Below are 15,079 nucleotides of genomic sequence, written 5' to 3'. Positions count from 1 at the left end.
GCAAGGCCGTTATTTACCGGTGCCGCGATTGTCGTAGTGTCACGGTGTTCTCTAATAACATTGAGTACTTGCCATACGTTAAGATTTCAACTTTCAAATGCTGCACGAAACAATATGATACTCGGAAACAAGAGTTTAATGAGCTTTTTCAGTTTTCGTTTAAATTCTATTTTCGTATTAAATCCAAAACTCGAGAACTTAACTTGGCGTTGTGGAGAACTTAACTTTTCGTATTCAGAAAACTTTGAAATCTCATTACTTGTAACTAAGAATAATACAATGGCTTTAGACAAAAGCTTTTTTTTTTCGTGCCAACAAAGTTCTTTTACTGACTTTACTTACACAAAAACACATCTCATTTTCTGCTCATTAAAGGAAGCTTCAACTACCTGGAACAATGATAGGCAATACATTAACAACAACAGACAATGAATAATATTATAGGACAATGGAACATTAATGATCGCTTTTTCATTGATAAATATAATATACTAGGAGGTTCAAGTGACTAAAAAGTTATTCTATTGATAAGATTCTATTTATGGCAAAGGTTTATGTTCTTCAATTTCAATTTCATGGTTCCTCACCTAATTGGAAAACAAACGAGAACCTTAAAATTTCATCTCGTCTCATGATCTTTTACTCATCGACTATACACACTTAATAGATTAAACTTCATTGCAGAGTTCAGGATAAAATATTTATTTAGATTACCATTCATTTATACATCTATCGCGCGCTATTGCATTGAATTTATTAGATATTTTATTCTTCTTACAACACAGCTACAACAACAATATTCCTCTCTTTATTGCCTTACCAAGGCAGATCTAAGAAGGAACATTTATGCATATCTCAGGATGCAATCCACCAGTATGCATCGTTAATACCGCCGCACGTGTGAACCGTAAATTCTAGTTATAGCTCATTCAATATAATCACTTTTCACAAATGCAAACTTTATCGATATCTTTCATTACGCATCATCCAGATCCATATAGACTGTTTACAATAATTGGATTCATCATGAGAAAGACGTTGGTCTAGACCAGTGATTCTCAACCACTGTTCCGCGGCAATTTTGTGTGCCGCCAAATTTTGCGAATATATGATAATGTTAATATTATTAAATTATATCATTTTAAAGGAAAAATATTTTAAACATGAATATATATTAAATCCACAAAACAAAAATTATAGTACATTTTAGTTTATTTCGTATAATAAATTTTTTTGATAAACTATTTATGCAGTGTGTTGGGTTAAGTAAATAATTTTTATCTTTTTTTTGTGTGCCGCCAATTTTTGAAATCGTTAAATATGTGCCGCAACAAAAAAAAAGGTTGAGAATCACTGGTCTAGACAAACGTTATTACGTACATTACATTTGATTACGTAATTACGTATGAAAAAAAAAGTGTATTCCCTCAAAATCCAACTAAGACAATTTCATACTCACAGATCTCACCTACATCAGATGTCTCACCTATTAATTCACGGACGTTTCACGAATTCAATTATAATATTCTTTTATTCAACAAGGGAATAACTACATTATGTCCGACGCAAACATTTCGGTGTCATTAGAAACGACCTAGACCGCGAAGGATATTCAAAATTACATCACGCAAAAAATATTAAATATTCCATTAATGCTAAATCGAGTGTGTTTTCTAAAGAGGACAAGTACAGCCGCCTTGTAAGGTCTACCAGATTTATTCATACAAATACATACTTGTAGACTGTGTGTATAAGTTTTTTGAAGTCGTCGTGGCCTAAGAGATAAGACGTCCGGTGCATTCGTCTTAACCGATGCACCGGTGTTCGAATCCCAGGCGGGTACCAATTTTTCTAATGAAATACGTACTCAACAAACGTTCGCGATTGACTTCCACGGTGAAGGTATAACATCATGTAATAAAAATCAAACTCGTAAAATTATAACTTGCGTAATTACTGGTGATAGGACCTCTTGTGCCTATTTCTGCTCTGAAGCAGTAATACGTTTCGGTTTCAAGGATGGGGCAGCCGTTGTAACTATACTTGAGACCTTAGAACTTATATCTCAAGGTGGGTGGCGCATTTACGTCGTAGATGTCTATGGGCTCCAGTAACCACTTAACACCAGGTGGGCTGTGAGTTAGTCCACCCACCTAAGCAATAAAAAAATTTAGTAAAAGTCCTCTTCCTTTGAACATGACTTAGTATATATTTCAGAAAAAAATTTTTTTACTATACATCAAGTATCATTTTAATATTTTTTTTATTTCATATTCAACGAATATATAGATTCTTTACGACGCCGTTGCGAAACGTCGAGTGATGTGACTGGACTTTTGAATTAACAGTCGAGTGTCAAACCAGCGGTTTCGACCTCGTCGATGACTAACAAATGCTAGATGAAGCGGTAAGGTAATAGACGGCAACGTTTGCCGGCGGCGAATGGAGCAAGGTTAGCGTTCAAGTATACGGTTGAGGGTCAATGGAAATTATATGTGCTGTTTAAAGTTTAGTGATAACCTGGTTTGAGGTTGTTCTGTAACTGTCAATGGCTGTGAAATCGAGTTAGAACTAGTAGAGTTACAACTAAATCACTTTCAAGTATTGTACATAGACGAAATAACAAGTGTACTTAGAATGATGCAGTAAAATGAATCTAAAGTTGCACGTACATATGTGTTCGCTAGTTTTCGCGACCAATAATGATATTATGAAAAATCACATACTTGCGTATTAATCTTTTAAATGTATGGATTTATTTGTTTACCAAGAGCATAAGTTAGAAGGGCATGATGACACAGCTTCCCTCTTACTTCCACATAATTATTTATCTTTAAATTTAGTCAATGAGAATACTTTATAATCTATTGGCCTTCACGAAACCCGTTGTCATGGTTACGATAAAGTATCGGTTTTGTAATAAACTTTATAGATCATCAATGACGCCTGAGGTATTTAAATACTATTTAGGTAAATATTAAAACACGCAGAAGTCGCACGTCTTTGACTTTCACAGTATATAGCTTAGAATATTCCTTCATTTCTGTATCGATTCAACAGGGCAACACAAGTTTCAAGACGCGTTTCTTTCAGCAGATCTGTCAAATCATGGGGCACCCATTTTTCATATTTTTTTAATTTAAAGATTTGACGCAAATGCATTAATATTGTTGGTAAGGTAACGTTAAGCTATGCAGCTAATTCCTGGGCAGTGTGGCTCGGATCGGCTTTCACCATCTCTTTCAGTTCATTGTTCACATGTGTAGGGTCTTCGTGGTTCGATCTTAAAACCAAAATTTTCATCACGAAATCGTTTAAACCAAAATAAAAATTAGCAGTCCCCTCTCCAAACGCAACATTGATATTGCGAGCTGTTGCTGCAGTGTTAGTTCCGCGTCGGAACTCGTATTCAATTTTCGAAGTATCGATCTTTTTTTGTCTAAGCTGAATAAAAAAAAACAACTGAAAGTCGATAATCGAATGTTGCACATTGTTTAAAAGAAGAACCTCATAGGTACCATTTGAATAATGTTTCACTCAAAAATCTCAAACCATGAAGGTTCTGTGTCATTTCGAAGTACCTATTACAATAGAACGGCAATTTCATACGTTAACCCCTTTTATATTAGGTCTTTACCTAAAAAATCGCCTTTTGTTTAAGTCATTTTATTCTAAAAAATAATTGTTCTATCAATCAAAATATGAATCTACGATATCGATACAACTCTACCAGCACAGTTATATTTTTTCAATGCCCTTCTTGAAGAAATCAGAAGTAAGGTAGCCAATAAACTCTTTAAGTGCATTTAAATTGCCTCTCTGGTATTTCTTTTTTCCCTGCCGAGAAGTTGTGCAAGCCTTGAAAAATGTAGAAATCTGTTGGTGCAAGGTCAAAACTTCCAACCATAGCTCTTGTAGCTTAGAGACCGTCTGTCGTGCCGTATGAGATCGAGCATAGTCGTGTAGGAGCAGCAGCGGGGGCCTTACTCAAGAGTGGCCGGAGATTCGCGAGCAGCTCCACCATCTTCTCCAGTTTTTACTGGTTGTAGGACTTCTTGTGGGTCTTGTCTCTAGGGTAGGTACCAATCAAAGCAATAAAAAAAGTTCCTCACAGTACACATTCGTAGTAATACTGATGCCATTTGGTAAAAAGGTATTACGAATTATACTGGCACTAGCCAACTAAATAGTCACAGCACGGTTAAAAATTCCTTCGTTTCTGTGTCTCTTAGACAACGCAAGGTCTACCTTAACGCTTTCATTGGGCTGGCGATCGTCCACCCACTTATCAAGTTTTTTACCATGCTTATTTGACGCAAATGGATCAATTTGTTTTGAGGCTAACGTTGAAATCTGCTGCTAAATCAGTGGCAGATTGAATGTCCCTAGCTTCCATTACCGCCTTTAATTCGTAGTTCTTGACTTTAGTTTTTGGACGAGCACGGGGTATTTTTTAGACAAAAATTTATATGTCGGAAGCGTTTAAACCAATAACGAGGCCTGCGTTCGTTTGTAGTGTATATGTACTAATTTGTAATTTTAAAATTATCGAGGAGGTACTTTTTCGATGTCAGAATGGGTTAATCGGGACATCCGTTTATACTGAGACTTGGCATTCGTGACTTAGTTTGAAATTGATGAAAATAATTACAAAATTGGCGGCGTTTGCGTATTTTTTTATGCAATACGGTATTGGGCATTACCAGTGTGATCTGAGAGAGAAGCAGTATTTTCCTCTATTTCTACGTAGGCAAACTAGTCTAGGATACGGGTCGTCTTAATATTAATACAGGAATTTTATTGTTCTCACGATATTGTGTTTTGGATAGTTTCGATATTCTGCTCTATGCGAACATAATTTATAGTCACTTCGTATTTTCTTGGTTATGTAGATAAACCGAAATAACTCGGTGTTTAGGCATACACAATCAATGATAAGTTATGTAGTAGTTATTACGATTGTAATTGACAACAATTGAGAACCATACTGTTATTATAAATTTTACTGCAATATTTATTTCAATTAACACAATATAGTTTTACGTTAGAATTAATTAATATCGTATGACCGAAACGATAGCGGGAACGCCCTGTTTTATACTAGACATGCCTCGTGATTTTACCCGCGTTAAAAAGTTGTGTTGCTCTCTAGTCAATAAAATTTTAATTGATTTCTTGGTGTGTAAAATGATAAACCGGGAAATATTTATAAATTATAGAGGAAATGTTCGATATTGGCCAAGTTCTGATATTTACCATGATAAAAACTGTCATGTCTTAATTATGTTATAAGTTGCGAAATGACATCGACATCGACGCAGTCATTTTTAGATGAATAACAAACAAACAAACTTTTAGATTAAAAGTTAATATTGCACATTAAATTGGTAAGTTTTACTATATTATTACAAACTTTTTTACTTGAAATGCGGCCAGATCATTTTATGTGAATAGCCTATCTGACTATTAAACAAAAGATATGGAAATAAGTTCCTTACCATTTTCCAATTACATACTAGGAATATCATTTTCACCATTTAATATCATACTTTCTCTATTCCTCCTTAGTGATCGTCGATATCACAAAGTCAAATTATTTTGAAATTCACTAGGCACTAATTAATAGAAATAAATTGTATGTTACAATTATATATTAAAATATTTGTTGTTGAAAACATCGTAATGCTTGTACAACAATCTCGTAGCTAACACTTGGTTCTTAATTAGATACATCTTTAGTAGTCATTTTTAATCAATATCTACACGTCATGAAAAAACAATTACGGTTATATTTCACAATGTCGGACGTGGAGAATATATATATAAAAATAAACTAATGGCTATTATGTTATATTCTACTTAACCTTTTAAGTGATAGTTGGAAAATAAGCCCCTTATTCGTAATTTCGATGGAATGTTTTTTTTTTCGCATTATTCAACAAATTATGAGAAGGTGATGTATACATAGAAAACAGTTTTTTTTTATACTTTCATTTTATAATAATAGCGTTACTTATTTTTTCATGGATCACAAAATCTAAGCCTACGGTTATGAATCTGGCCCGTTTGGTTCAAGGGTAAAAGAGGGAGCGAGTTTAGATCGACATAAATCGTTAAAATATTTTTCTAGTCTCTAGTGTTTTATCTAGTTTAATCAAAATTTTAGTTGTTTTAAGTATCGACGCTCGGCAGTCTCCAAATTAATTTTCGATCTCCAATTTTATTACAATCGGGAAGCAAAGTGAACTTTGACGTAGTTCGTGACAGGTTTCGTAAAATAAAATTTCACGAATACAATAAGTATGTCATTTTTATATCATAACTAGCGGCCCGCCACGGCTGGGTTACATTATAGGCGTTTTAAGTAAGGAAAATATAATAAATATAGCCTATGTCACCCGGGAATAGCGTAGCTTTCCAACAGTGAAGGAATATTTCAAATCGGTTCATTAGTTTCAGAGCCTATTCAATACAAACAAACAAACAAACAAATCTTTCCTCTTTATAATATTAGTATAGATGCCAGCATTTTTTACAGACAGTTCTGTTTATGAACGTGACGACGTAGGTCCAAAGTAGGCAGATTTATAAGTACCAATTGATTAATAAAAAGTGTCACTGTTATCTGATCTTGGGTTCGTGATATAAAATAATTTACAACGACGACTGTGGAATTTGTATTACTTAGTTTGTCGAGTTGTAGTAGGTCTTAATTTCATTCCTTATGGTAAAATCGCCGAAACGCTCCACCGGGTGTCTGTGTACAGTCGGGCAGACGATGCGCGCGCACTCGGATCAATAATCCTCGACTTCCACCAGCTCGCACCACGCGGACTCTCCTCCAAATTTGTAGGCCTATAATTTTTTGCAGCTTATATCACGAATGAAAGTATAGGTTTGAAACGAGTCTTAGATCTGTTATGTATGCTCGCATAAAGTTTCTTGGCATTGGCGTTTAATGTTTGAATCATGTTTGAATCCTACCTTTCAAACTTTGAAAAACTTTACGAAAACTAGGTATTCGATTTGAATCTAAAATATGAAGTGTGAACTCTGAACGTTCGAGTGTTTTACCGAGTATCTATACCATGCAAATATTCGGTATTCAATATCTCAACTAAAGCAACATCTGCCGCTTAAACGGACTTTTTATCGCCAAACACTTTAAGAGCCACTTGTTTTATTTGTTTTAGGAAACACGTCGAAGCGAGTCTTATTTTAGTTGAAAAATAGATTAGTCACTTGGTATGGGGGAAGATGCACTCGAGATTTCCAATAATATGATATAAATAGTTGTATTCAAGAACTTGCCGAATTACAGATTTGATTTTTTTTACATAAAGAAACGATCTAATGGCTGACCCTAGAGAAAAGTGTACTTTGGTTTGAAGGGTGGCTGTAAGAACTAACTAACTGTAAGTACTCATTTATCAAGGTGAGTAGTCGGTATTAAGTTGTTGATGTGCATGAGCTCCGGTAACCTCTTTTACAGCAGGTGGGCCGTGAGCTCGTCCACTCATCTAACCAATAAATAAAAAATAATAATGGTTACTCAATGCCTTAGTCACCACATTGTTTTTACCGCCACCCACGTTGACATATGAGGTTAAATTCTTGTTTGTATTGTATTTGTAGGCTATCTCACCCTTCAAACCGCAACGTATCACTGTTTCCCATTCAGATATAGGCAGGATGGTAGAGCCTATCCGCGTGGATAGATGAATACGTGTTACTTAGGACTACATTATGCCAATGTAAAAATTATGCTGGTTTGAATTTAGACGATGCAATTCAATAGTCGTGGAAGTCATTTGTCAATACGTGCCAAGTATGTATTACCATAGAAAAATTGGTAGCTGCCTTGACGAATGGGTAGATTCAAGACGCTTCGTGTACTCTGATTGTGTACCACATTACACTAAGCGTCTTACTTATTACGCCATTACGAGCTGAAACTTTATCCTTGTTTTATATAGTTAAGTCAACGTCATGACCGGTCTAGGATATCAATCGATTTGTAAGGGATAAACAAAATGCTAAGTCGCTGTGGAGATTACGTGTACAGGTAGGTATGCACGGACAGTTACATTCTACGTGTGTCGAAAGCGTCCAAAGGTCGTTATTCGCAATTGAAACTTTGTCCTCGTGTCCCAGGATCAGAGCTGGCATTCCATTATCGTGTTTATGACCTCCGTTAGCCGCTTAGCCAATGGTTGAACATGAGCAGGTGCACGCCAAAAAAATACGAAAACTTTTTTTTTAAACCTGCTGAATATTCGCTTAATATCGCCAATTGGTGATGGAGCAGTTACGCCGTTTAGAAACTAACAAAAGTTAGTAGCGATGATAAATACAACGTGGAACCGGGTGGTCGACTTTTGGAGTTGAATATACTTCGTTGTAAATGCTCAGGTATTCTTGCGTATAATATTTTTAAATTTAGTATTGACATTTGAGGTAGGTAAGTAGGTACAAACTTCGGCAAAGGGGACGCGACGACAATACTTTCAAATCTGAATAAGCATTTTGAGGTTCAAAAGAATGCAAACTTTTGAATGCCCCGTTTCTTTTAGGTTCATTCAATAAGTTTAAGCTTCCTTGCACTTTTGAAAGCGTTCAATGATGTTTTATTTCTCAAATTTATTTGTGCGTTTATTAATCGGATTTTTTTTATGATGTTTTTTTAAATTTGGTACGTAATTATTAATAATTATTGGAGCTGAAGCAGTCGCTAAGTTGGAGATCAGCGTGTGCCGCCGATGAACACGTGTTGTCACAGATAAATATAACCAACGGTTCAACGCACCGGGGGAGCGGAGCGTCCGGCTAACCTACAACTAAATTTATAGTTTAAAAAGTATGACCAACCAATGTTTAGACGCTCTACGTAAATTCTATCTACATCGAAATTTTGTGTCAGATTTTGTCCTTTTTAATAGTTTGCATCAGAAACGTTCCAGATCACATGGTACGAGTAGACTCGGATTAAAAAGCGATATTTATATTTTTAACAGAATTTGATAAAATTTATTAGTTATTTAAGTGTTTTCAGTGTTGTGTTGGGCAATGAGAATTCAAATTTATATATTTGCGTATTACTGATGGTATGCGTATTTATTGAATAGTCGCATAGCCGTTAAATAACACAAATGGAGACTCGACTCGTTCATCGACAGTGCGTTTCCAAAGATCTTTTTTGCCACGCACCATCCGTCTTTGGAATGAACTCCCCTCCACGGTGTTTTCCGAGCGCTATGACATGTCCTTCTTCAAACGAGGCTTACGGAGAGTACTTAACGGTAGGCAGCGGCTTGGCTCTGCCCCTGGCACCGCTGACGTCCATGAGCGACGGTGACCACTTACCATCAGATGGGCCGTATGCTCGTCTGCCTACAAAGTCAATATAAAAACAAAGACTTCGAACTATCACACTATAGCGGCGGTTTAGGCGTAGTAAGTGGGTAGATAAGTCATACTATTGTTGAATCGCTAGTAATTAGTAATTTGATTAAAAAATCTAAGTGATTTAGGAATATTGATTATTTTGTATGATAGCCTCGGATTTCGTATGTGGACCTTATACATATACATACATTTTCATAATGTATATATACATTTCCAGTGATATTTGAATGAGCCAACAAGAGTCAATGAAGGAAATAAAGATTTGGTGAATAAATATTTAAAAAAAAATAGAATGATTCATAAATATGTGGTAAGGACCCTTTACCACAGTACTATACTATAAACGAAAAATTGTATTGTATATTTTCGTCCAATTTAGTTGTATGCGTCGTACCTACAATTTTCTTTTTATTTCGAATGAATCCAATTTAGTTAATTAAAAAACGTTCGTGCATCAAAACTGTTAACGAAACGTAGCCTGTAAAAGTTGGGCCATTATGACAGCAAGAATCTTAATGAAATTTGATATTGCTTCATCAAATTTGATTAAAAGACTTTCTTTTTATTTTGCACGAAGTAGGTAGAGTCGCATTCAAAAGATCACTTGATATACTTGTAAGGCTACATATTTGAAGTAGCACGCCGAGTTTTAAATGACAATATGAGACGTAAGTGGCGAAAGTTGAAAATATATGGAAGGTCAAAAAGAAGTTTATCAACATATTGCGTTAACTTTTCACGTAAATTCTTATAACTGAAAATATATATGCCACATGTCCACTAAAATTAAATCAAGAATGCACGCAAAAAAAATCGCTCCGGTTCGATTTATCGTTTTAAACTACATACTTTAATTTTTAATATCAATCTGTAGATAATAATGGTGTGCCTTTTTTAGTAGTGACGTGCTACACAGTCCGCGATTGATTATATAGGATGGAATCATGTGAATAACCGCACTCAAATCGTTTTTTATGTACCCACATCGCAATTTAGACAAAGAGGTTCACATGACCTTGCAGACGTGTGCTGGGCTGACGAACGCGGAAGAACAGTGCTGCCTACGAGTTTTACGAATTAAGTACCATATCCATTATAATCATGGTATTTTTTTTGGGAATATTTCAAAGGTTCATGGTTTGTTTTATTTAATCGAACAGTCATAGGAAGGAACTAAATAATTATTGCATCATAATAATTAACAATTTTTATCGATCTAATGTTATATAATTGTTTAATTGAATTTCTAGTAAAACAACATTTACTGACATGTTATTAGCATAGGTACCTATAAACTACTATTAAAATTAAAAGATCGCATCTATCATAATTTTATTGAGGTCTAGACGCATATTCGTGTACACAAACGATATCAAATTTACGAATTATCGATTCGATAAACGTTATCGTACGTGAGTCTAGTTCGTACTGCCAGTCAGCAACAATATAAAGTGCAATGAACCGTAAATATGGCAGCATTTGCACCATTAAAGCGTGTTTGCAAAGCTTCTCTATTACTGTGTAGGATATTGTGATCGCTTTTGTCTTCGGCTTGCTTACACGTTAATGCAGCTCTGCCACTTTATTTTTAACGGTGTTGCCACTGCGGGAATATTGTTTCGAACAAAGCAGACTTCGCGTTGATGAGTGAAAGAATTTATTTCTTCCATGTGAATAGAAACTACCGAAGTTCGAAATAAATACAAGTAAATAGTTTGAATTTGGATTGGTTAATGTGGATTGGATAGGACACTTGGCCCTGTCATAATAATATTTCGCGTACTAGTTACAGCGAACTGGAATGAGTCGTTGAAGATTCTAGGAAATGACGAGTGTTGGAGATGACGCTTTCTGACTCGTGCTCCGTACTAAATAGTATTAAATATTACGAGCCAGGGGACAGATAAAAACGTACGTCTAGTGCTAATCGAATAAGGAAAAGCAAATTTAAATTGATATGTAAAGAAACAAAAAATATGTTCACTTACAAACCTCGAGTAAAATCCTTGAAGATGTAATAAGGAAGAATCATCCACGTCACTGCGGTTTAAAATTTGTAGCATACTAGCCGTCGTATATCAAATATATGTCAGAGTTACGGAATATTCGTTTTTCAGAGCGATTACAAAGTAAAAAGGGGACTGTTTTAATACTTTGCTTTCGTTTCCAGAGACGGCCAAAGTTGCGTGTCGACCACTGCTTACAATGAACCTCTATAAATTATTGTAATTCATATGCTTCTATGGATTTTTAAGTAACCGATTTAATTTTCCTATTCCAGTTCTTTTTCTCTTTAGCGATGTTTGTGCATACTTAATGTTGTTGAAAATATGGATTTAGCTCTTTTCTAATTATTCAGTAAAGCAAATCTAGTGTTACGTCGTTGTCGGATCATATCACAACAAGAATGCAAACAACCACCTTGACAGATGAGGTTAAAATCTGAAACATATAGTAAAGCTGTTCCACTCTTAAAACCAGAAAGTATTTTTGTTTTGTGGTATAAATAGGGATGATAATAATACCTGCTCGTGTCCGCTTCAAAATACATGCCAGCAGCACGAATTCTGTTCCAAAAATTTTATGTAAGTATATTTTTACGCTTTCAATCAGATTACGGGCATTTTGTACCAGTGTTCACATTGAACTCGAGTAAGTAGACGGGTTTTTTGATTCATTTTCAAACCACGACCGTCAAACGACGCGGGTGGTATTGTGTAGAAAATAAACATTCAAATGTTACCCACATGGCTGCTGTTGGTGGTTTAGGGTCTTCGTTATAATTCTGTTAATTTCTAAAGTCTCAATCTGTTATGTTTACAACTACATTTATGTAAAAGAATTTTGTTTATAAATAATGAATTTTTATTATGAATCTTATTTTGTTATTGTTATGGGTGACATCATTAATTTTAATCATAATAACAAGCTGTTGAATAATTATTGTAAGTCATGATGTTTGTATTCGTAACATCAACTGGTTCTGTGAAATTACATAATAAACATTATAAGCTCTCTACACTGAGATTTTTGAACGCTAATTTCATGGATCCATTATTTATTACTTAGGTATTTATTTCTACGCGTCCCAGACCGTTTATTTTAAAACGTGGTCTAATTGTTCCTATGTTATATTATATATTTATTTATTTAGTCATGACAGGGTAAATGGCAGAGAATTTAATATAATTCGATTCTATAATATTAGTAGTCTATTCGGGTATTGATCCTAGATTTACTTCTATTAAATTCAATAAATCGGACTAGTTTTTTTTTTTAGCTTAATTGGACAGACCTACGACCCTTTTGATATCAGCGGTAACGGAAGGCATAAATAATGAGGTGAAGCGATCACCGTGGTAAATATAGGCTATCCTACTCTTCAAACCGTAGTACTTGATTGCTACACGGCAGAAATAGACACGACGTTGCTACTAAGCCCGTGCTTACAACTGACTTTGCTTCTAATATTTAAGATACCGAAAGTTTACGAGTAAATAATAAGTAATGTAAATAATAAGAGTTAGATAGAATCATTAAGTTTCTTTAAATTTCTGTTGGACATGAGCTCACGGTCTGCTCATACCAGAACCCATAGATGTTGCAACATGAATACTCTCCATTCATCTTGAAACCTGAGTCTGAAGTTTCAATTCTTTTGTATAGCAGCTGTCACACCATTGAAATCAGATCGAGTCAGAAATAGACAGGCTGGTGGTACCTGCACGTGTAAGCTTGAAGAATGCCCTGCCAGCATACAACTAGTACTACATACGAGTTATTTTGACGTAGATCTAAGTACTTTTATTATTAGGATTAACAAAAATATGTCACGTTTTCTTCTTTTGCAAAAGTTTATATGGCTTGATTTAAACACATTATAAATAAAGGTTAGATCTTGTATTCTCTTTTTATGTGGATACTCATTATTAGAACAAGCGCCTACACATTGATCGAGGCAGATGTGTGAAATAATTTTATGCAAATTACCTGGTTAGGTCAAGAGCAGCTGGCATTCCAGCCGGCACGAACCACCAGGATGGCAGCGGCGTGCACATCCGCTGTCGACGCTGCTCACGCGAGCATGCACCTCGCCGAGGTCCCTTCACTCACAGTCCAAAATAACCAGTCACACATTCACCACACGCGAGGAATCGTATCGCGTCGTTGTCAGAGCACTCTCATAGTTTTTATGTCTTCTTGTTCAAATTGGACTTTACTTGACACTTTAATTTCAGTAAACTAGGAAATAAGTGAACAAGGAAGGCACCGATGGATTCGGAAAAAAAAATCAGCCAAAAGTCAGCGCGTTACTTCACGCACCAGGAAATTTTGCTGTTCACAGAGCGAAATAATAATAAAAGTTGAGCACGACGAAAGGGCACAATCGATACCGAATGAATTTTTCGAAAAAACTTTAGGGGAGTCAATAATTAGAGGGAGCGACTTGAAGTGAATAAGGGTTGTAATAGCGCGCAAAGCTTGGGTCGATAAATTCCTTTTTTCGTACAATTCGAACGTAGTTCCTAATATTTATTTTAATTTATATATTTCGATAAATATTTTCTATTTAGATCAAAAACAAAATGATTAGATGTTAGATCGCGTGATAGCAGACGCGGTCGCGTTGCGAGGACGAGGCGCTCGGTCTGTGTGTCGTTTGGTGTTGGACTGCCGTCTGGCTCCGCTTCACCGCTTGGCTTTGACGTTGTTGAAACTAGAACGGACCGCGACGATGCTCGCTCCCGCCCCCGCTTCTCCCGAACTCCCAGTGCCATGTGCTCGAGATTCCCTATGATAGCGTGCCCTATCGCGGCGCTCGGGAACTTCACAAAGATTCGAGACGTGAAAGAATTCATCACGAAACGAATTGGCCTCTGGCCTTTGATTTTAGTATTACAATAATGTAAAAGAGCGTATTAAATCCTATTAATATTTATTATTGAGTTCAATACAAATATTGTGAAACGTTAAGTTTTGATATAGTTAAAATATAGTTAAGTTTTTAACTGTGGTGTTAAGGTGTTTTTATACACATTAGTGTTACGCGGTAAAAATAAGCAGATTAGATCGATGGACAGTACCTACTACAGATAGTTACAGCAAAACCAAAACCGTCCAAGGGATTATAATATACCCACAAGTAAAAAAGGGAATGAACGGTGTCACAAGTGCAACACAATTTGATCTTTTAAAAAGTATTTAAACACTTGTATATACATCCTCAACGTTGTGACTATGACTATCGATAAAAATATGAAACAAGTCTATTAAAGCTGTATTAGCGTGACAAAAACCTTTCCTGAATAAGAGTTGTATCAAATCTGACTTCGACCGGATAAAAAGAAGCGGGAGCCCACAAGTCACGAACGAACACGTCCACATTCATTCTTTATATATATTTATACTAGCTTTTGCCCGCGACTTCGTCCGCGTTGAATAGTTCACAAATAATGCTTTATTTAAGAACAAATTTGGTTAGCATAAAAAACGTTATAGTGAGCCAACCTTAACATATAGACATATGCTATCGCGGACTTTTTTTTAGATCTTTTAAAGGGGAACAATTCTGTCACACATTATTATATTATAGCGAAACTTTAACTGTTTCTGCAGCGCACGCAGCGGGAACTCTCAAAAGGGAAAAAAACCCGATATTGAAACATTCTCTATT

General features: G+C 35.5%; 1 protein-coding gene across 5 annotated transcripts in view; it reads right to left on the bottom strand.

Annotated features, from left to right (window-relative positions):
- The window catches only part of gus (splA/ryanodine receptor domain and SOCS box containing gustavus), a 57,791-nt gene that overhangs the window by 30,446 nt on the left and 12,266 nt on the right, over positions 1-15,079 (bottom strand). For 3 of the 5 annotated variants that reach the window (XM_089740067.1, XM_089740066.1, XM_089740068.1), the window contains one exon: positions 343-389. The exons of 1 other annotated variant lie outside the window; for it this stretch is intronic. In XM_089740067.1, coding sequence (XP_089596193.1) covers positions 343-359 — 17 coding nt within the window. In that variant the 5' untranslated portion in view covers positions 360-389. Of the gene's footprint in view, positions 1-342; positions 390-13,395; positions 14,079-15,079 lie in introns of those variants that run through there. One more of the 5 variants, XM_089740065.1, reaches the window with a different exon arrangement.

This window comes from Bombyx mandarina, chromosome 03 (genome assembly GCF_030267445.1).
Source record: "Bombyx mandarina strain Sakado chromosome 03, ASM3026744v2".
Lineage (NCBI taxonomy): Eukaryota > Metazoa > Arthropoda > Insecta > Lepidoptera > Bombycidae > Bombyx > Bombyx mandarina.
Note: the sequence above shows the minus strand (reverse complement) of the source record. Positions and strands in the feature narration are given on the sequence as shown.